Source organism: Felis catus, chromosome B3 (assembly GCF_018350175.1).
Source record: "Felis catus isolate Fca126 chromosome B3, F.catus_Fca126_mat1.0, whole genome shotgun sequence".
In the NCBI taxonomy this organism is placed as follows: domain Eukaryota; kingdom Metazoa; phylum Chordata; class Mammalia; order Carnivora; family Felidae; genus Felis; species Felis catus.
The window spans coordinates 145,061,027-145,080,276 of record NC_058373.1 but is presented as its reverse complement, the minus strand read 5'-3'; the positions used below and the strand labels follow the sequence as shown (position 1 = coordinate 145,080,276).

Below are 19,250 nucleotides of genomic sequence, written 5' to 3'. Positions count from 1 at the left end.
GCAGGGGCAACGGTGTTTATTTCTCCGCCAGGCATGGTCAGGGGCCGGCCCCCTGCCCCCTGCCAGCACAGCACCCTGGGGCTCTCGTCCAACATGGGAAAACTGAGGCTCCTGATGACAGCTGAGGCCGAGGGCAGACACTCGGGCCCTTCACGCAGCAGTGGCAGGCACGGATGCCAGAGAGTGGGGCAGGCCTGCCCTGGAGGGGTGCCCTCCCCCCTGGATGCGCCCCCGTGTCCCCAGGGCTCCCGTGAGGGTGGGGCACCCAAGTAGCTCCGGGGTTGGACAGCTGGGGTTCAAACAGCCGAGAGGGACCGCCAGCCGGATCACTTGAAGCGCTTCTCCGCCCTCCTCAGGCTCCCGGCTAAGTGATGCCGCGGTCTCGCTTCTTGACACGCCAGGGGCTCTGGCGGGACCGCGGCCACAGGAGGCACTTCGGCAGGGGGGCAGGGCTCCCCTCCCCCGTCTCTCCGCCAGGAGGGGCTGCAGGACACTGCCGCTTGGCCTGTATAGCGCCAGGCAGGCTGGGCCAGGCTCGAGGCCACACGGCAAGACCACCTCTCCCTGGCCTCCGGGCCGGCCTGGCACGGGCAGCTCTGGTGGTGGTGGTGGGGGGGTGCCCAGGGCAGCGCCGGGCCTTGCCCCGGGGAGAGGACGAGCCAGGCCGCACACCGAGTGGGGCAGCAAGCCCCTGGTCCTTCTCCTCGGAGTCCTTGCTCCCCCTTCCCTGCCAGCTTGGGGCCACCTGGGAAGGGGCACCCCTTGGCCTCAACACCCAGAAGAGCTTGCGATGGTGGAGATTTTCTGTGGCAAAAAGAACAGCAGCAGCTCGGGGAAGCAGAGCCCAGCAGTGACTGGGGCAGGAGGCCTTCCTGGAGCCGCCCCCTGGGGCCCCCCGGCCCTGCCCGCCCGCCCCGCACCCCCCTCCCCCCCGCCTTTCTAAACACAGGCCCGGCCCGGCGGTCGCCCGCTGACCGTATAAGGCGGCCTCTGGCTGAGCCACACCTCCCTGCCTGGGCTCCGGGGAGGCCCGCGAGCTAGCCGGGGGTCTTGGTGGCAAAGGTCAGGTAGCCGGTGTGGCCCACGGCCTCCTTCATGGGTGTGCCACTGCGGAAGGGGCTGGCGTCGGGGCCGGCTTCGGGGCCCGGACCGGCCCCCAGGTCGGGCGCGGGCAGGCTGACGGTGCGCACGTTGTACACCCGGGGCAGCACCTCCAAGGTGCTCAGCTCTGAGAAGCCGCGGGCCGCCAGCGCCTGGCACGTGCGCTGCACCTGCTCGATGCACGGCGAGAAGGAGCAGAAGCGCCCACCTGCGGGAGCCAGACGCGCGGTCAGGGGAGCCGGGCGGGGGGTGGGGCGGGGGCTCAGGAGCCAGCAGCCTGAGGGCTGCGGACTGTGGGCCGGGCGTGTGGGTGCAGAGCCCGGGGCCCCAGGCCGGCCGAGTCCTCCAGCACGCAGAGCCTGGCAGCAGGGTGGAGGAGGGGCAGAGGCCGGCGGGGCAGGGGCTGTCCGGGAGCCGCGTGGAAGGGGCCACTTAGACCAAGCCCACGGCCCTTATTTCTTTGGCCTTTGGCAGGCGCTTCTACGGGGAAAGCCGAGGGTCGGGGCCAGGAGGAACAACGGGCTCAGGGGTCAGGGGTCAGGGCAGAGCCCTGTCCCAGCTGCGGGAGCGCGTGCCCAGAAGAGCACTCACCACACGGCACGGTGGCAGTGGGGGACGGGGCTCACCGGCGGGCGGAGGCTGTTGCTGTCACAGGAAATTAGAGGCTGTCACCCGCTCTGGGGAACAGGAGGCGCCGACGGCCAAGGATGACAGGGTGCAGGCGGGAGCTGACAGCCCCTTCCTGCCACCTCCCACCAGGGCCCACCTGCAGTGTCCCTCGGCCTGGCCCGCGTCCAGCCCACATCCCCATCCTAGCAAGGAGGGTGTGGGGAATGCGAGGTGGGGGAAAAGATGTGGCCGGGCAAGTCCTGGAATGTCCCTGAGGCCTGGTCACCTCAGCCACACCTGGGGACACACCCAGGGACCGCCAGATGGACCTTCGGGAAGGGGTGAGTTTGGAGGAAGCACGAGCAGTTTGATGGCAACCTAGAGGGCACAGTGTCATCCCCAAGAAGGCATCTGGCCCCTGAGCGTACTGCTGGGGAGACAGGACCCTCTGGACGAGGCCTAGAGCTTTCCGGCCGGCCCGAGTCCCAGGGAGTCCCCGACTGCACTTCGCTGGGGTCGGGCTCACAGAGCAGGCAGGTATCGGAAAATACAAGGCCCATGAGCAAGAGACACAGAGAGAGCCCAAGGGAGGGGCTTGGAGGGGTACAGGGGGTGGGGTCCACGGATGGTACAGCTCCCCCCCCGCCAAGCACCAGGAGGGAGCCCCAACGACAGGAGGAAGGCTCGGGAGGGTGACCACGTGGACCTGGCATCATCTGGGGGCAAAGCTAGAAGGGGTGGAGGGGCGGGAAGCTGGGCTCAGCCCCTCCCGAGCCCCAGGCCACCTTGGCAGAGAGCAGGGACACGGCAGGGGACCCACTGGGACCCACTGCTGCTGCCTTGCTGTTTGAGGCGCGCCTTGGCACCTGTCTTTGGGGGGGGAGGTGGGCAGCCCTCCCCCTGGGGGTGCCTGGGCTGGCTCTCCACCCTCCTCCCCACCCTCTGTCCTGCTCTGCTCCGCAGGGAGGAGGGAAGGGGCCCTGGCTGCCTGGGATGGCTCCTTCTCCACAAAAGGGAAAAACCCAGGGCCTCACCAGCGCCTCCCTGGCTCAGAGCCAATGTTCCCGCCTCCTTCCCGCCGCCTCCACATCTCGTATCTTCCCTAAAAGGGGCTACTCTGCTGGCTTGTGGCTGGTGGGGGGAGGGGAGACTCTTCGGGCAAGAGCTGGGGTCAGAGTCTGGAGTGCCCTGAGGTGCCTTAGAGGTGGCACCTCGAAGGTGGGGCTGCCACAGTCCCCAGGGAACTCAGACGCCTCCCAGCTCCAGGGGGTGGGGGGTGGGGGGGAGCGGGGCAAGGCCAAAGAACACAGGCTCAGCTGGAGCCCCGTTCTCCCCAGTTCCTATTCCTCTCCACCTCCCCACGAGCCTTCAGCCAGCCTGACCCACCCCGACTTCAGGTCAAAAGGGGCCCTGGCCTGGCCACACTCTGTGGCCTGTTGGCTTCTGACCTCTCTGGGCTTCAGACGACCCACACCCAAGGCCAGGCCCACACCAGAACCCCCAACGTACCTTCAACCTTGAGGGCGTCCCAGGCGTGGCCCACAGCCTCCCAAGGAGACGGGATGTCCAGGAAAACAGCATCAGCCACGTGGCTCACACCAAAGCCGCTGCGGCATACGTCCTGGTTGCGCACCGTCACCCAGCGGCCCACTCGGTGCTCCTGGAACTCCTCCCGGGCCTTCTCTGCCCGCTGCTGGTGAAACTCCACCGAGTGCAGGTGGCCCGTGGGCGCGATGGTGCGGATGAGCGCGTGGGACACGGAGCCGCTGCCAGTGCCTGGCAGGAAGGGACGGGTGTCAGGCAGGACCGCCGGGGACACTTAAGAATCAACCCCACCCTTACTCTGGAAAAACCCACACGGGGCCCATGGGTCAGACGACCCTGGTCGCTAGTGGGCACCACTCCGGAACTGCCCAGCAGGTCCCGGCTGCCCACGGTTTTGTCACCGCGTCTGCACTGGGGCTGGGTGGGGACGCGACCGGCTGGCTGGGTTCGTTTCCGGGGTCTGCAGTGGGTCCGGGCGGCAGAGCGGCCACCCTGCCCGATCCCAGCACTGGAGCAAACCCCGTCCCCGCCCCACACCCCCTACCCCCCACCCCCCACCCGGTGGCTGGCCCCGAGTCCCCCAAGCTCGCTGCCCGCTCAGAGGTCTGCCCACCTCCGGGCCACATGCAGCGGGAGTGTGGTGTGCCTCCGCCCTCGCTTCGCCTGGTCTCACGGCACCAAGACACGGCAGCCGACTTGCCACAGGGCCCCACCCTTCCCCCACGTCGCCGTCCGCCAGTTCTCTTCCACCTGCCCTGGCCACTCCCCGGCTCCCGTCAGTGCTGCCCCTCCGCCTGGCTTCTCACCTGGCTGTGCCCAGCTGGGGCTGCGTCCCCCCATGACCTCCCCCGCCCTGCGGGTTCGGGTGCCAGTCTTGATGCACGCTCCCCAGTGCCAGGTCCCTTCGCTGCAGACTCCTATTGTCCACCACACACGCACGACCTCCCGACACCCGACAGCGCGCGGCGTTAACGAGGACAAAGCTGGATCCGCTCCGAGCCCGAACCCCTCCCATCGGCCCTTCCTGCCCAGTCAATGACACCCACAGCTCGACCAGACATTGCAGGGGTGCCCCAGACTCCCCTCTCCCACCCCACATTCGGTCCACAGGTAGCTCCTGCCTCCCCACCTCCACCCTGCCCCCGTGCGGCCTGGGCCCTCCTCCTGGCTCTGTAACCACCACCAGACAGGCAATTCTGTTCCCCTCGGTGAGGCCCTGCTCTCGCCTCTCCACACGGGCACAGTCAGACCCGACCACCCTCCGAGCTGTGCCCGTTTCCTCCCGACCTCATTTCCTGCCCCTGCCACGCTGGCCTCCTTGCTGGGTCCTCATTCAGGGCCTCTGCACAGCTCACCCTTGGGGTGACACTCTCGCTTGCTTGGCTCTTGGTAGCGCCTCCTCCTTCTCGTTTCCAACTGAATGTCCCCACGCCAGAGGTCTTCCCGGACCGACCGAGGTGTAGGGACCTCTTGGAGCCACCCTCAAACACACAGTCCAGTTTTACTAGCCTCACAGCGATCACAGCACTGAGACAGTGACACTGGGCTTACTGTCCCCTCGGGGAAGGGGCAACCTGGCCGGTCTTGTTCACGGCTGTACCTGTAGTTCCTAGAGGGCAGCTGGCATATTAGAGCCCAGAGAGCAGCACAGAGAGCACAGAGAGCAGTAGGGGATGGAGCTGGCTCGAGGGCCTGCTGCCCATCTGCCACCGGCCCCCCAAGTCCCCAGTGGCTGAGCAGCAGGCCTCTGCCTAGACCCCACTAACCCTCTGACCCACAGCCCGGGTTCTGCACCTGACTCTTCCCGTTTCAAAGTATCTGGCTGGCCAACACGGAGAAAGAGGCCTGAGAGGGACAAGATGGCCTCAAGTCCTCAGACCTGGAAGCAATGGTTCTGGGAACTCTTTGTGACCTTGGAGCCCAGCTGCACAGCCCATGAGGCACATGCTGGAAATATAGGTGCATCGGGCCTGGGCTGTTCCTGACCAGGCTGTATGCTTCAGTCTCCACCCCAGGTGGCCCCAGCACGTGTGTGTGTGTGTGTGTGTGTGTGTGTGTGTGTGTGGGTAAGGGCCAGAGTGACCTCAGGCCCTGGGCTCAGTGACAGCAGTGCTGGCCAATGATGAGCTTGAGATAGAGACTCCCCACCTACAATGAGTACCTCAGAGCAGCCCTGGTCTCCCTCCAGGAAGGGGAAACTCTCGGCCCTGGGGCTGGGTGGTCGGGGACTGCTGGGCCAGCCACTCTCTGCCCTCCTGTCAGCACAGGGGTAGCGACTGGCAGTCAGCACCTAGGCCAGAGCCAAGTGGCACTCTGGCCCTGCCTCGCCAAGGCAGGCAGGACTCTCACTGAACACCAGCTCCTCTGGGGGAAATCCCTGGTCCAGTGCCATCAACTCTCATTTAGATAACAGCACCTGCCTCCTAACTGGTGCTCCTGCTTCTGCCCTCACTCCCTGCAGTCAGCCCCCCCAAAACATTGGTAAAATAGAAGCTGAGCAACCACGCCTGGCTTCAGGAAGGGCAGGATGGAGGCTGTCTGGATGCTGGGTCAGACTTTCATCTTCAAGTCAATTTTTCAGAATCAGGATTGAGGTAGCCCAAAGAACTCACCGGATTCACAGACCACAGAGCCAGGCCGAAGCTCCAGCATCATAGTGAGCAGAGCAATGTCAGTGGAGTAGAGGATCTGGGTGCGGTGTGGCAGGTTCAGTGTCCAGAGCTCAGGCGTGGGGTGGAGCACATACACCCAGCCACCTCGACCACAGGTCACCTTGGAGCCGAAGGGGCGGCCGATGAGGTCTACTGAGTGCCGCAGGACGCCATGCCGGGTCTGGGTCTGTGCCCCCCGCTGCACACGCACTGCCACCATTGCACCATGGCCCAGTGACAGGATGGCCGTGTCACCCTCTTTGATCAGCTCCTCATACGCCACGAAGCTCATGGTGTTGCTATCTGGCAGGTGCCTGAGACCTGGGAGAATGTGTGTGGGCATGAGCATGCAAAGGTGCCAAGAGGGTGCACCTGGGATCTGGGTGGAGGGCTGTGAGGCCCAAGTCCCAAGCGGTGAGGGTGGGGAGGCTGGCTCCGTCCCTGGCTCTGTCCAACAGGACGACCAACAGGCTGCACCCTGCACTGACGTGTTAAGCCCTTCTTGGTCTAGGTCATGAATTAGAAGTCATCAGCCCAAATCACAGATGGAGAAACTCAAGCGGGGCAATGGCAAAGGACGAGCCCACGATTTCCTACTAAGGATCAGACCCTCTCATCACCCTTCTCCGGGACACCGGCTCCCATTCTCCAGGTGTGAGAGGAGAGACCGGCCACCAGCGGGGCAGCAGTCAGTGGTCTGTGCTATCACCTGCAGGCCAGGCTTCATTCCACGGAACCCCCCTCACCCCAGTCTCCCCCAAAGCGGGCTTCCAGGCGGACGGGCGGCAAGGGGGGAGGAGAGGTAAGGGCCCCCCAGCAGAGGTTGGGGACGCGGCAGGCCGGGCCGGCACGGGGCGAGGGGGGGGCCGCACCGAGTCTCACCCGCCAGGCTCGGCGGGCTCCCGCTGCCGGACGCTCCGCACGTGGCCGCGCGACGCAGCCTCCGCACTTCCGGCTCCGGCGCGGCGCCCGCGGATGGCGTCACGGCGCCCCGCCCCTCGCGCGCGGGGTGCCGGGACCCGTGGGCAGCCCCTCCCGGCTGCGGAGCGCGCCTCCTGGGCGGCCTCTGCTCGCTACGACTTCGCTGTTTATACAAGCTCGTGCAAAGGACAAACGAGAAGTTCCAGCGTCCCCTAGGTCGGGCTGCTGTGGGCGGGGACCGGGGCAGGGCCTCGTAACGCACTCTTTTTGGCAGCCCTGAAGTCCCCGGAAAGGCTGGCCCTTTGCTAGCTGCCCACGCCCTACGAGGACACTTTGCCTTGGCCGTGTTGTCCCAGCAAACCACTCTGGGAACACCTCACACTGGGCCCCAGGATGAATTCCAGAAAATGGAATTGCAGATCAGAGGGTCGTCCCAGAAGGCTCTGGCCCGAAGGGTCTGCAGAAGTGGCCTTAGGCCAAGCCTTGCCTCCCCTGCAGGGGCACATTCTCCACTTCGGGGAGGCGGCGGGCGGTCCCCTCCCGGACCCGGGGCACAATGAGAGCTGCATGAACCGGGCTCACATTGGGGGTGCTGAGGACCAGGTGAGCAGCCTGAGCAGGCACACTGGGGGAAGGGCAGCGGGAACACAGGGGCAAAAAAAAAGGGAAGCGGCAGCCCTGTTCTGTCTCAGCAGGGCTGATTCAGAGCCAGTTCCTCTGTAGAGAGGGCGTGGGGCGGAGGGGTGGACAGCAGGCGATATGGAATGCCTTCCTCTAGCACTCAGCTCCCAGCACCCTGGGCTCGTTCTGATAAAGCCCCTCAAGCCCACCTTGGGCTTAGTCTGGGCCCTACTAAATCGAGTGACTGTAGGCCCTACTACAGCAGTGACTGTAGGCCACACCCCAGCCTGACAAAATGGGAGTGGCCAGGCCCCTGCAGGGCCAGCCTGTCCGTGGGGCACTCTGAATTCTCCTTTTTCTGGGGCCAGGACTGCCAGGGTGCCTGTGGCCCTTGCCATGGGCCCCTCAGAGAGTCCAGGGTAGAAACCAGGTGCCTAACCTCAGCTCCCCCCACCATGCCTCTGCCCTGGCTGGGTCTGGGTCTGGGAACCTCTCAGGGGTAAGAAGGTAAGGGGACTTAGGTGGCCACCTAAGTGGGTTATTGTTCCTTTTCGGCCAGCACTCTGGCCACCAGCTGCCCACGTGGCTCATTATGGCCTTGCTGCTTCTTCCCCTTAACATGGAGACAAGCCAGCCCCATCTACAGCTTGACAACCTCTGTTCCAGGTCACTCTGCTTCACTCTCTTGGTGATGCACCTGCCTGAATCACCCCCTAATTGCTCCACTGGGAGATTTCAACTTTCCACTTCTGGGGGTTCCTCTTCCCCAGCCTCTCAGCTGTGATATGGAGCTGAGGTTGGGTACCTACTAAGAGCCTAAATTGGGACTTAGTGACTCGGCAGTGGTTTCCTGTGGTCCCAACTTCCCACTTGCCTCTCTGTCTGTGACTGGTTGGCTAGCTTCTCCAGTGCCCCCTCCTCTAGGTAGCCTACCCAGAGTTGCCCATCTGCTCCATCTGAGGCTGCCCCAGCCCTGAGCGGCATCCTTAGCACTGCTCCCCCAAGCCCCAGCTGATTACTCAGGTCAGGTGGACACTTTGCCCAGGGCAGAGTTTGTATATTGGGACTCCCCTACCAAGAACTGGTTCTAAAGAATCCCAGGTAAGTATCATTATATTAAACCTTCTCCACAATCCTGTCAGGGTGGGGACCACTTTATGGAAACTCAGGCTAGGTAATTGCCTGAGGTCACAGCCACTGGGGGATTGGGATTTAAAGCCAGTAAACCTAACTTGAGAGAACCAATGGCAGATTTGAAGAAAGGTGGGAACGGGCAGGAAAAAGACCCTGGAGACAAGGGTCACAGGCACCCTGTCAGGAAGAGAGAAGCTGAAGATGTCCACCGGGGGGGAGGGGGAGAGGGGGAAGGCTGCACCTGGACCAGGTGCCCTGACATACCCCTTTCTCTTTAAATTCTTTTTTTTTTTTTCAACGTTTATTTATTTTTGGGACAGAGAGAGACAGAGCATGAACGGGGGAGGGGCAGAGAGAGAGGGGGACACAGAATCGGAAACAGGCTCCAGGCTCTGAGCCATCAGCCCAGAGCCCGACGCGGGGCTCGAACTCCCGGACCGCGAGATCGTGACCTGGCTGAAGTCGGACGCTTAACCGACTGCGCCACCCAGGCGCCCCCCCCCCCTTTCTCTGAGTAGCCCAGGCTCTTACCCCATGGTGCTCAGTGACCCCAAAGCAGCCCCTACCCTTCTCCTGACTGCAACCAACTTCCCCTTTGGGTTCTTCAGGGCTCAGGGACGGGGCACCAGGAGCAAGCAATGCCCATCCTGTCTTTTAAGCACAGGCTCTGAGAATGACCTCTGGCTCCTTGCCTGTCTCTCCCACTTGGCCTACCCCCCCTGCATGCCCGGCGCTGCACTCCACTGGGCAGGCTGAGTTTGTGGATGAAAAGCTGGGGACTCCATTGAAGCTCCCCTCCCCCTCTAGGGCTGGCTGGTTAATGTGCAACCAGGTGTGATTTCTGAGGAACCTGGACCATAAACTCGTTGGGTGATGTCACCCAGCTTCTTGCCCAGACGCTGCCAAACCGGCTCCTTGGGCCCTGGGGAAAATGGAGGGTCCACAGACAAGAGCCAGGTCACTGGGGCAATGTTATTCTTGGTGAGGTGGAGGCTGGCACCGTCCAGGCCTCCCCACCCCTTGCTCCTCTGCTCTGGGACCACACAGGCTCCCAAGCAGCCCCTGGTAGGGAGCCATCCCCTGACATTTGGGTCTAAAGGCCTTGAAGGCCCCCTGCCCTTCCCCCATCGCAGCTGTTGACCACCCATGCTGTCAATCTAGTGCAGCCTGGGCTTGGCCAGCCCTGGGCAGGCGGGGGGGGGGGTGGTCCCCAAGATGGGTCCCAGGATAAGTTAGCTCAGGGCCAGGCACTCCAGGACCAGAGAGGGGTTGCTGGACCTCTGACCTGTCTCTTCTGTCACCCATCTTCCGATCTGCCTTTGCTTATCTGCGAAAGGTTAAAACACCCCTCTCAGAGGCTGAGGATTTCTGGAGCCTCAAGCAGCAGTATCACAGGGCCTGACCTTGAGCAAGGCAACCCCAAACCTCTGGACCTCACCTCTCAGGCTTGGACCTTGCTTTTGGGGGGAGAGGGGATAGGACCCTTCCCTCCTCCCACCCAGCAGGTCAGGCCCTTGGTGGCCTGAGGGTGGCGTGGGGGACGGGTTGAGAAGCTGCAGAGGCTGAAGACAAAGAGGAAGCCCTGAGTGCCCCTCACCCCATGTCTGAAAGCCAAGTCTGCCTTCAGGTTTCCAGAAACAGAAACTTGAGCCCATCAGGCTTTTGGGGGTGGGGAGGTGGAAAAGGCAACTGCAGATTATTTCTAAAATGGGAGGAAGGGGCTTCAAGGGGCACAGGGGGCAGGGATTCCAGGCTTAAGGGACACCTGCTGTCTGGGCAGTCCTGCCCATTTGCCTCTTTACCTTGGTTTGTTTTATGTGTCTAAGAAAATGTTGACTGGGAACAGGTCAGAGCACGCCAAGGTGAGCTAGGGAAGAGACAGAAGTCCCGTGCGTGGTAACCGCAGGGGCAGCCTAGCGACACTCCACACCCTCTGGTGCGCACACAGGCGGAGGTGAAGGGGCTTGCTCGTCCTGGGCCTCTTTGCTCCGGTGCCGGTTCCTCAGAGGTACCAGATCCCCTGGAGCTCCTTGCTCCGCCTCTGCCCTGCCCCCAGCCCCCGCAGCCCCCGTCTCCTCCCGGATGGCGACGTGATTTCATTCGCGTGGCTGGTCACTCATGGCCAGCCTTCCAGCAGCAGCGTGATGTTCACCTTGCCGTCCCCCAGAGCTCACTGTGTGGTCCTGGAGGCGTTTTGTTACATACACACAGAGAAGGGTGTCCCCTCCTTTCTTGCCTTATTCACAAGACGATGCATGGCGTGCATTAACACACAAGCTCCGACTGACTCTTCTTTTTCTCTTTTCATTTTATTGCGTGAAGGAATTGCACGACTACAAGTTAAAAACAGACCCCAAATGGTTACATTATACAAGCTGTGGGGTTTTTAAACTTGTGGCAAGGGACAGAAGGGAAATTCTACTCGTTGCAAGGAAATCCTCACTTAAGCTTAATCAAAAGCACTTAAAACCCATGAAACTGGGGCGCCTGGCTGGCTCAGTCAGTGGAGCACGCGGCTCTTGATCTCAGGATCGTGAGTTCAAGCCTCAAGTTGGGGGAAGAGATTACTTAAAAAAAAAAAAAAAGGAGATGATAATAATAAAAAGAAAACCAAGTGGGTAACTTCAACTAGGGCTCCTTCGCCACTCCAGTCTCCACGAGGAATTGGCGTATGTTCTTGCACTGGTCACCCTGCAGCTGAATTACTTCTCCATATTCTGGGTGCTCAATTACATCACCATTGCAGGGGGATTTCTTAAACACCTTATTAGTTCCTTTTTGTTGCAATCATCAATGACCCCTTGGATAGTAGTAAGGGTCTCCCAGCCATTTCTCTCTTGGCTTCATATGTGGACAAGACCTTCAGTGTCCGCAGGATGATCGTCACTCTTACTCACGTCGGCAAAGGGTTTGGAAGAGGGGATGTTCTAGATAGTGGACGTGGGATAGGATCTCTTTTCCGCTGTGAAGGTGGCCTGCAGAAGGCTCTCACGGGACAAGGCAGATGGATCTTCAAGAGGTGAGGGGGCCGAGGGGGAGGCTGCTGAGTCCTTGCTGGTGGCTCAGTGACTAAGGGTCTACCTCACTTTTATTTATTTATTTTTTTAAAAGTTTTTTAAGTTTATTTATTTTTAACAGGGACAGAGAGCGAGCATGAGCTGGGGAGGGGCAGAGAGAGAGAGGGAGACACAGACTCCGAAGCAGGCTCCAGGCTCCAAGCTATCTGCACAGAGCCCGATGCGGGGCCCGAACTCACAACCGTGAGTGAGATCATGACCTGGGCCGAAGTCGGATGCCCAACCAACTGAGCCACCCAGGCGCCCCCTAACTCACTTTTAAAAATAGCTGTGTTAATACTCTACACTGGGGATGTGCCTTCCTACCCCTGGCCAGTCCCCAAGTGATGGGCATCAAGTTCATTTGTGTGTTTTCCCCACTGCACATCTCTACCTGCAGGGATGAGACCGTCCTTTCTAAAGGCTGGATTCCTAGAAGTGGGATTGCTGGGTCATGGAGTACAAACGTTTTTAATTTTAATAGATACTGCCAAATTACTTTTCAGAAAGGATGTAGCAGTTCACAGTTGCAGGCCGCGTGTGACCGTCTGTCTCTCCACATTCCAACCCATGGCCGACACTGGCTGGTGTGTCTTTCACATTTTTGCCATCTGGGTGTTTTGAGGGCAGTGGAAGTCCTTGTTTTAATTCGCACGATCCTCATTTCTAGCGACTCGTTGTTGTTTTTTAAATCTCACATATGCTTATTGTTTGTGTTTCCTCCCATCTTTGCTGAGAGTCTCTGGGGGACTACCTTTGGGGGTGGGGTGGGGAGATGAACTTGTCCCCTGTGGAAAGGGCCCAGGGCTGGGGTCTGGAGGCTCTGAGACCGCGCACTCCCCAGCGGCCTCCCAGGGCCACATTGTTCTCTCACCTACCAGGAAAGGCTGGCCCCGGGGGTCTCTGGCTTGGGTCCCCTGGCGCCGGGGGACTTGCCCAAGGTCAAGGCACCACGGGTGCCACCCCACTGGGCCGCAGCCAGATTGCACCTCCCTCGAGCTTAGCTCTGCACCAAGATCGCCCGGGAGATGCCTGCGGGCACCTTGAGGAAGGTCGGCAGCTCCGGGCCAGCTCGGATGGGGCGGGGGTGGGGTGGGTGGGTGGAAGGGTTAGTACCTGCTGCGGGAGCCTGGGCCGGTCACACCTGGACCCTCGTCGAGATCCAGGGACTGGCGGGGCTAGGGAGGGCAGGAGCAGGGCTGCAGATGAGCCCGAGCGTCTTCAAGTGCCCAGTGACTCTTCTGCCTCAGTTTCCCGCCCGGAGGCAGCGCGGGGAGAACTACAGAATATCCAAGGGCCTGAGGCTTCAGCCGCGGGGTCTTGGGCAGGCGCCGGGTCGGATAGGCGGGCTGCGCGGGGTCCCAGCAAAGGGATAACAGGGGTGGGCGGCCGGGTGGGGGGGTTGTCGGGGGCTGCGGGTGGCGGACAAAGCGACGGCACCACCCCGCAGCGCGGACCAATGGAATGAATGGGCTATAAATAGCGGCCAATGGGCGGCCCGCGTCGCGCCCCTTAAGAGCCGCGGGAGCGCGGAGCCACCGCTGTTCGCCTGCGCCGCGCCCAGAGCTGCCGACCGACCGAGCGCCCCTGCCCCGCCCGGCTGCCCGGTGAGTGGGCCCGAGGGCTGGGGGGAGGGGGGGGCGGCCGCCTGGGCGCCGGGGTGGGGGCGCTGCGCACGGAAGGAGCTCGTGGGCAGCAAAGTCGTGCACGCCGGGGTCCGCCGCCCGGAGCGCGCGCGCCGGCTGGGCCTGGGGTCCTGGCGGTGCGGGAGTCTCCCCCGCGCGCGCGCTGCGGACCCCTCTGACCTTGGCCGCGCGCCCCAGGGTGACCAGGAGCAGGGGCAACGAGGCCCTGAATGGTCCGCAGGTCCCTGGGGGGCCGGTGCGCCGGGTCCCCGCTGACCCTCGAGTCTCCCCGCAGCCTTCCGCTCGCCGCCGCCATGCCCTTCTCCAATAGCCACAACGCGCTGAAGCTGCGCTTCCCGGCCGAGGACGAGTTCCCCGACCTCAGCGGCCACAACAACCACATGGCCAAGGTGCTGACCCCCGAGCTGTACGCGGAGCTGCGCGCCAAGTGCACGCCGAGCGGCTTCACACTGGACGACGTCATCCAGACCGGCGTGGATAACCCGGGTACGCGCACCTCGGTCCCGGGGTCAGGGTACCGGGTCGCCTTATCTGCAAGACACTCCCCTGGGGCTCGGGCCCAGCGCCTCCCCTAGAACCCCTCCCAGGCTAGGGTTCCCGCGGCGCCCCCTTCCCGCGAATAACCTCAGGGTCCTGAGGGGCTCGGTCAGGCCTGGCAGTGACGCCACTGTCCCCATTCCGCGCTCCCCCCAGGTCACCCCTATATCATGACCGTGGGCTGCGTGGCAGGCGATGAGGAATCCTATGACGTGTTCAAGGAGCTCTTTGACCCCATCATCGAGGACCGGCACGGAGGCTACAAACCCAGCGACGAGCACAAGACCGACCTCAATCCCGACAACCTGCAGGTACGAGGTGGCCCCGGGTGGCGGGGCGGGCTGGGGAGCGGTCCCCCAGCGCTCACCGCCGCTCTGCCCCCAGGGCGGCGACGACCTGGATCCTAACTACGTGCTGAGCTCGCGGGTGCGCACGGGTCGCAGCATCCGCGGCTTCTGCCTCCCCCCGCACTGCAGCCGCGGGGAGCGCCGAGCCATCGAGAAGCTCGCTGTGGAAGGTAGGGGTCGCACCTCTGTCCCCGTGCGGCTTGTTAACCAGTCACCCCAGTCACCTGAGCCGCCGCTGCCGCGCTCTTATCTGCGCGCCGGGTCCGGTTTCCCGGGGGGACGGCGGCCTGGGGCCCTGCGAGGGCCGGCCCGGCCGGGGCTCCCACAAAGCTGGGCGGGCGTGAGCACAGGGGCTCCCGTGTGTCCTTCTGAGCGCGCCCCTCCGCAGCTCTGGCGAGCCTGGACGGCGACCTGGCCGGCAGGTACTACGCGCTCAAGACCATGACCGAGGCAGAGCAGCAGCAGCTCATCGACGACCACTTCCTCTTCGACAAGCCCGTGTCGCCCCTGCTGCTGGCCTCCGGCATGGCCCGCGACTGGCCCGATGCCCGTGGCATCTGGTGCGTGCCCAACTCCTCTCGCGGGTCCCCCCCCCCCTTCCCCTCCTCCCCTTGGCCCTCCCCATACCAAGGCCAGGCTGAGGAGGAAGGAAGAGGGAGGAGCCGTGCTCCTAGGACAGGTTTGGTGCTTCCCAGGCCTCCTCGCAGGTGACCTTGACCACACACACAGGTGCATCAAGGGACGCCAGCTGGTAGAGGCTGAGGCCTCCTGGGATCTTGGAGGTGGGCATTGGGTCGCTTTGACCGCTCTCCTCCACCCTCCCCTCGGGAGCCGGAGCTTCTGGTTTTCTCACCCCTTTCCCCGCAGGGACTCTGCCAGGTGCTGGGTGACGCAGACACTTCCTAGTGGGAGTGGGAGTGGGGGTGGGGGTGGGGGTGAGGGTGGGGAAGGCTTACAGCTCCTGCCTCCACTGTGTGCGTAGGGAGGCTTCTGCGCCCAGATACAGCGGTCCTCTTGCCCCTTACCTCCTAGGTGGGGCCCTCGTCCCTCCCCCACACCCAGGCCACGCGGCACATGACTGGCTAGAGGCTAGGGCACAGCTCCGGGCTTTCTGGACTCTCTCTGAGGTGTCCTGGCTTCCCTGCCTACCTTCAGAGTGTGGTCCTGGCAGAAGCCCAAGCTTCTGGGTACAGCCGGATGGAACACCTCAGGGACTTGGAAAGTTTCTGGGGTCTGGGGACCCCCTAGGGCTTTTTTTTGGATGTGCTCTGAGACCTCCAAGGAGGAGGCTTGACCGTGCCCCTCCCCCAGGCACAATGACAATAAGACCTTCCTGGTGTGGATCAACGAGGAAGACCACCTTCGGGTCATCTCCATGCAGAAGGGGGGCAACATGAAGGAGGTGTTCACTCGCTTCTGCAATGGCCTCACCCAGGTCAGGCCTGACCACCCCCAAACTGGGCTGGCACGAGTGGGGTCTGGGGCCAGGGAGGGCGCAGGGCCAAGCCCCAGAGCTCAGGCCAGGATGTGGGCGTCCCATCAGTCCCCCTGGGAGCCCTGGTCTCCGTTACCTCAGGGTCCTGCCAGGGGACTCCTGGGTCTGAGGACGTCCCCCACCTGGTGCCTTGGAGAGGTGCCCCTCAGCCAGGCCAACCCTGTCTCACCTTCTCCACCTCCAGATTGAAACGCTCTTCAAGTCTAAGAACTACGAATTCATGTGGAACCCTCACCTGGGCTACATCCTGACCTGCCCGTCCAATCTGGGCACAGGGCTGCGGGCAGGTGTGCACATCAAGCTGCCCCACCTGGGCAAGCACGAGAAGTTCCCGGAGGTGCTCAAGCGGCTGCGGCTTCAGAAACGAGGCACAGGTGAATGGGGCGGGTGGTCTTCTCCCCCTGGGGCAGCCCCCCGCCGCAGTCCTGCTGACCTGGCTGTCTCCCCAGGTGGTGTGGACACAGCTGCCGTGGGTGGGGTCTTCGACGTCTCCAACGCAGACCGCCTGGGCTTCTCGGAGGTGGAGCTGGTACAGATGGTGGTGGACGGCGTGAAGCTGCTCATCGAGATGGAGCAGCGGCTGGAGCAGGGCCAGGCCATCGATGACCTCGTGCCTGCCCAGAAGTGAAACCCTGGCCTGCACCTGCCGCCACCACCACCAGCCCCGCTGCTTCCTAACTTATTGCCCGGGCAGTGCCCACCACGCACCCTGATGTCCGCCGCCTGGCGGCTGAGCCCTTAGCCTCGCTGTAGAGACTTCCGTCGCCCTTGGTAGAGTTTATTTTTGTGATGGCTAAGATGTTGCTGATGCTGGAATAAACTAGGGTTTCGGCCTGCCACGAGTCTCCGAGTAGTGGCTCCCCTTTCCCGAGGCTGTTCTGGGACCCAGGAGCCAGGATCTGAGGGCCTCAATCCTGGATCTACCCTTTCTGCTTCACTTTGCTTAAGAAGGGACAAAGTCAGGAGGCAGTCACTGTGCCATCCTGTCTACTTGGCTCCCCTGCAGCCCTGGGATGGGCTGGCGGGGGGAGGGGCCAGGAGGGGGAGGAGCTCTAGGGTGACAGAGCCCCAGCCGGAGCATCTAAGGGCATTTGGGCCCTGGGAGGTGGAGCCTGGCACTTTTGCTCAACCCCATCCCGCAGTGTGGGAGGAGGTGTGGATGCCGTGAGGGGAGGGTGGGTCTTCCCCCCCTAATCTAGTTCCTTTTCCAGTCAGGGTCTCTGCCACCTCTCCTCCCCACCTACAAGAGCCCCTAAATAATCCCTCTCCTCAGCTTCCCTTCCTCACAGCCTCAGGCAGGGCAGACAGTACCCCCTTCTTGCTGCCCCCAGGCCCAGCCCTTCAGTCCCTTTCAGAAAGCCCCGGGGCTCCTTTGGAGCCCCCTCCTCCTTGCAGCCCCCTCTCCAGGACCCTCAGGTGCTCCACCCCTTAGCCTCCCATGGCGGGTCCTCAACATAAGGTCCCTGGGCGGGAGGGTGGGTTGGGGTCTCGCTTTCCCAGCCACTCTACAGCTGCCACAGTTCCCGATTGATCTCACACCATGGTGGGCTGGGGCCGTAGAGGTGGAACCTGTGAGCCAGCCAAGGGCAGGGCTTGTCCCCCAGCTCCACAGCTCTGTGGACAGCCTCTGCTGCCACCTGCCGGCCAGGGCCACCTCTGTCCTGGTCTCCCACCCCCACCCCCATCAGAATCTGGGGTACCCCAACTCCTCACGCTTTGGGTCAGCAGGCCCTAATCCCCACCAAGGTTACCCTGCAACTAGGAAGAGAACAGGGCACGGCCTTTGTGCCCATTGTGTCCTGGGCTGGGCAGTCTTTCCTGCCCCAGGGGCAGGGGCAGCTGGCCAACCCAGACCCTGGGGCCCAGGACAAGCAGGCTGGGTGGACAGCAGTGGAGAAGCAGCAGCTCCATCTGCCTTAGTGGCCAGGCTTGAGCTGAGGGGCCCACCCAGGCCATGTGCTGGCAGGGGAGGGTTTCCAGGAGCCTGTGCTGGGGGAAGAGGCACAGGCACGGAAGCCAGGTGAGTGAAAGCTGGGGTGGGATGGGCAGAGTAGGGGGCAGGCCTCCTGGGGCACAAGGTTGGCAGGGAGAGGATCTCTGAACCCACCCTTTATTTAGGTCAGGGGCTGGCACTTGGTCCCCTCCTCGGCTGACCGGTGTGGGGCACACATCAGGTAGGGCTCACCTGTTTTCACCTTCAGTGTCCTCCTCTGGTCAGTGGGCACTGGGCTGGGGCAGACAGTACACTGTAGACTGTGGAGTCTGGTAATCTGGGAGAAAGGGCTGTGAGGAGCACAGGAAGAACGTCCTCTGGAAAGGCCTCAGGCTGCGTGTGCCCATGCTGGGGGGCCCTTGTCCAGAAGGCCCTCCTGCTTGCACAGGCTCAGGGATGGGCCACTGTCCCCACTCCACCCTGAGGTGCGTACAGGCACCTGGGGGCCTAGTCAGGCAGGCACATGGCTTCCTGATCGTCTCCACACTGTCTGGACCGTTAAGAGTGGGGCAGTCCCTTAACTATCAGTGGTTCCATAAGACAAGCTGCAACCTCCAATCACCTCTCAACAGGACACCCAGGGAGGCCCCAGACTTCTTCCAGGCAGTAAAAGCTGCTCCGGGAGCCCCAAGGGCCCCTACCGTTCTCCTCAGTGCTGCGGCACACAGTGCTGGGCCCTCTCAGGGGGCTGGGCAAGCAGGCGAGCCGCTCCCCACGGCCCCCTGGGAGGAGCCTCGCCACGGGCCCAGAGCTACACGTGCTTCTATGGGCCACTTGTTTTTCTACCTGTAATATTCTCGTTGCTCACTTTTATTCTCATTTATTTTATCCTGCTCTATTGAACACACTTTTTAGCTGAGTCCATTCTTTTTGGGACAAGGCAGGGCTTACTATGCTCTCCCCTCAGTGGGGGTACCTCTGCTTCCCAGTCCATGGGCCAGACTCCCTACAACCTCCTCCCTTTCCTCTGCATTCATAAGACTCTTACACAGGGTGAATTTAACTTTCCTCGAAGTCACAGTCAACATGGGGAGTCTAAGAAACACCCTACCACACAACACAGATGAACGCACTTTTATTCATTCACTGTCTTGGATGGACCACACCCATCAGCAGCACTAGAAGCATCCGTTCCTGCACCTTGGCCATGGCCCAGCTAGGACATGACCCCATGGCAGGGTTTCTCAATGGCACCCACTCACGTCAGGCAGGATGACTCCGGGCAGGGGCTTCCCCTGAGCACTGCAGCTCAGCCTCCAACCTCTAGATGCCAGCAGTTGTTATCCACCCACCCTGTAACAACAGAAATTATCGGCAGACGTGGCCAAAAGTCCCCTGAGGGCCAAAATCCATGCCTGTCTCTTTGAATAGGGTTTACACTTTTTTTTCCCCCTTTTTTTAAAGTAAGCTCGGGGCTTCTGGGTGGCTCAGTCGGTCAAGCGTCCGACTTCAGCTCAGGTCACGATCTCATGGTCCGTGGGTTCGAGCCCCACGTCGGGCTCTGGGCTGATGGCTCAGAGCCTGGAGCCTGCTTCGGATTCTGTGTCTCCCTCTCTCTGTCCCTCCCCCATTCATGCTCTGTCTCTGTCTCAAA

The 19,250-nt window shown here is 62.4% G+C and overlaps 2 protein-coding genes and 1 pseudogene across 4 annotated transcripts; 1 reads left to right on the top strand and 2 right to left on the bottom strand.

Moving 5' to 3' along the window:
- TRMT61A (tRNA methyltransferase 61A) lies at positions 1–6,937 on the bottom strand. 3 transcript variants are annotated; one of them, XM_023256105.2, is made up of 4 exons: positions 6,789–6,937; positions 5,868–6,227; positions 3,220–3,486; positions 1–1,309 (listed from the first exon to the last, which is right to left on the bottom strand). In XM_023256105.2, the coding sequence occupies exons 2-4, from the start codon at positions 6,196–6,198 to the stop codon at positions 1,038–1,040; spliced, it is 870 nt and encodes a 289-aa protein (XP_023111873.1). In that variant the 5' UTR covers positions 6,199–6,227; positions 6,789–6,937; the 3' UTR covers positions 1–1,037. The 3 variants fall into 3 exon arrangements, with proteins under 3 accessions (XP_023111873.1, XP_023111872.1, XP_003988059.1); XM_023256104.2 differs by having other exon boundaries at positions 6,779–6,925; XM_003988010.6 differs by lacking the exon at positions 6,789–6,937 and having other exon boundaries at positions 5,868–6,772.
- Positions 6,938–9,900: 2,963 nt separating this feature from the next.
- LOC123386252 lies at positions 9,901–13,579 on the bottom strand (annotated as a pseudogene).
- Positions 13,085–16,500, top strand: CKB (creatine kinase B). Its single transcript, XM_023256102.2, has 8 exons — positions 13,085–13,245; positions 13,559–13,770; positions 13,978–14,132; positions 14,206–14,338; positions 14,557–14,728; positions 15,480–15,603; positions 15,848–16,037; positions 16,113–16,500. The coding sequence occupies exons 2-8, from the start codon at positions 13,578–13,580 to the stop codon at positions 16,289–16,291; spliced, it is 1,146 nt and encodes a 381-aa protein (XP_023111870.1). The 5' UTR covers positions 13,085–13,245; positions 13,559–13,577; the 3' UTR covers positions 16,292–16,500.
- Positions 16,501–19,250: the final 2,750 nt, after the last annotated feature.

What these genes read in the sequence shown, in the direction of transcription:
- TRMT61A (XM_003988010.6), bottom strand. Translation starts at nt 6,255, where the DNA reads ATGCTCATGCCCACACACATTCTCCCAGGTCTCAGGCACCTGCCAGAT. An exon ending in CTCTGTGGTCTGTGAATCCG is followed by an intron (nt 3,487 to 5,867) that starts GTGAGTTCTTTG and finishes CCTTCCTGCCAG; the next exon opens with GCACTGGCAGCGGCTCCGTG. An exon ending in GGACGCCCTCAAGGTTGAAG is followed by an intron (nt 1,310 to 3,219) that starts GTACGTTGGGGG and finishes TGGCTCCCGCAG; the next exon opens with GTGGGCGCTTCTGCTCCTTC.
- CKB (XM_023256102.2), top strand. Translation starts at nt 13,578, where the DNA reads ATGCCCTTCTCCAATAGCCACAACGCGCTGAAGCTGCGCTTCCCGGCC. An exon ending in TCAATCCCGACAACCTGCAG is followed by an intron (nt 14,133 to 14,205) that starts GTACGAGGTGGC and finishes CTCTGCCCCCAG; the next exon opens with GGCGGCGACGACCTGGATCC. An exon ending in GCTTCAGAAACGAGGCACAG is followed by an intron (nt 16,038 to 16,112) that starts GTGAATGGGGCG and finishes CTGTCTCCCCAG; the next exon opens with GTGGTGTGGACACAGCTGCC.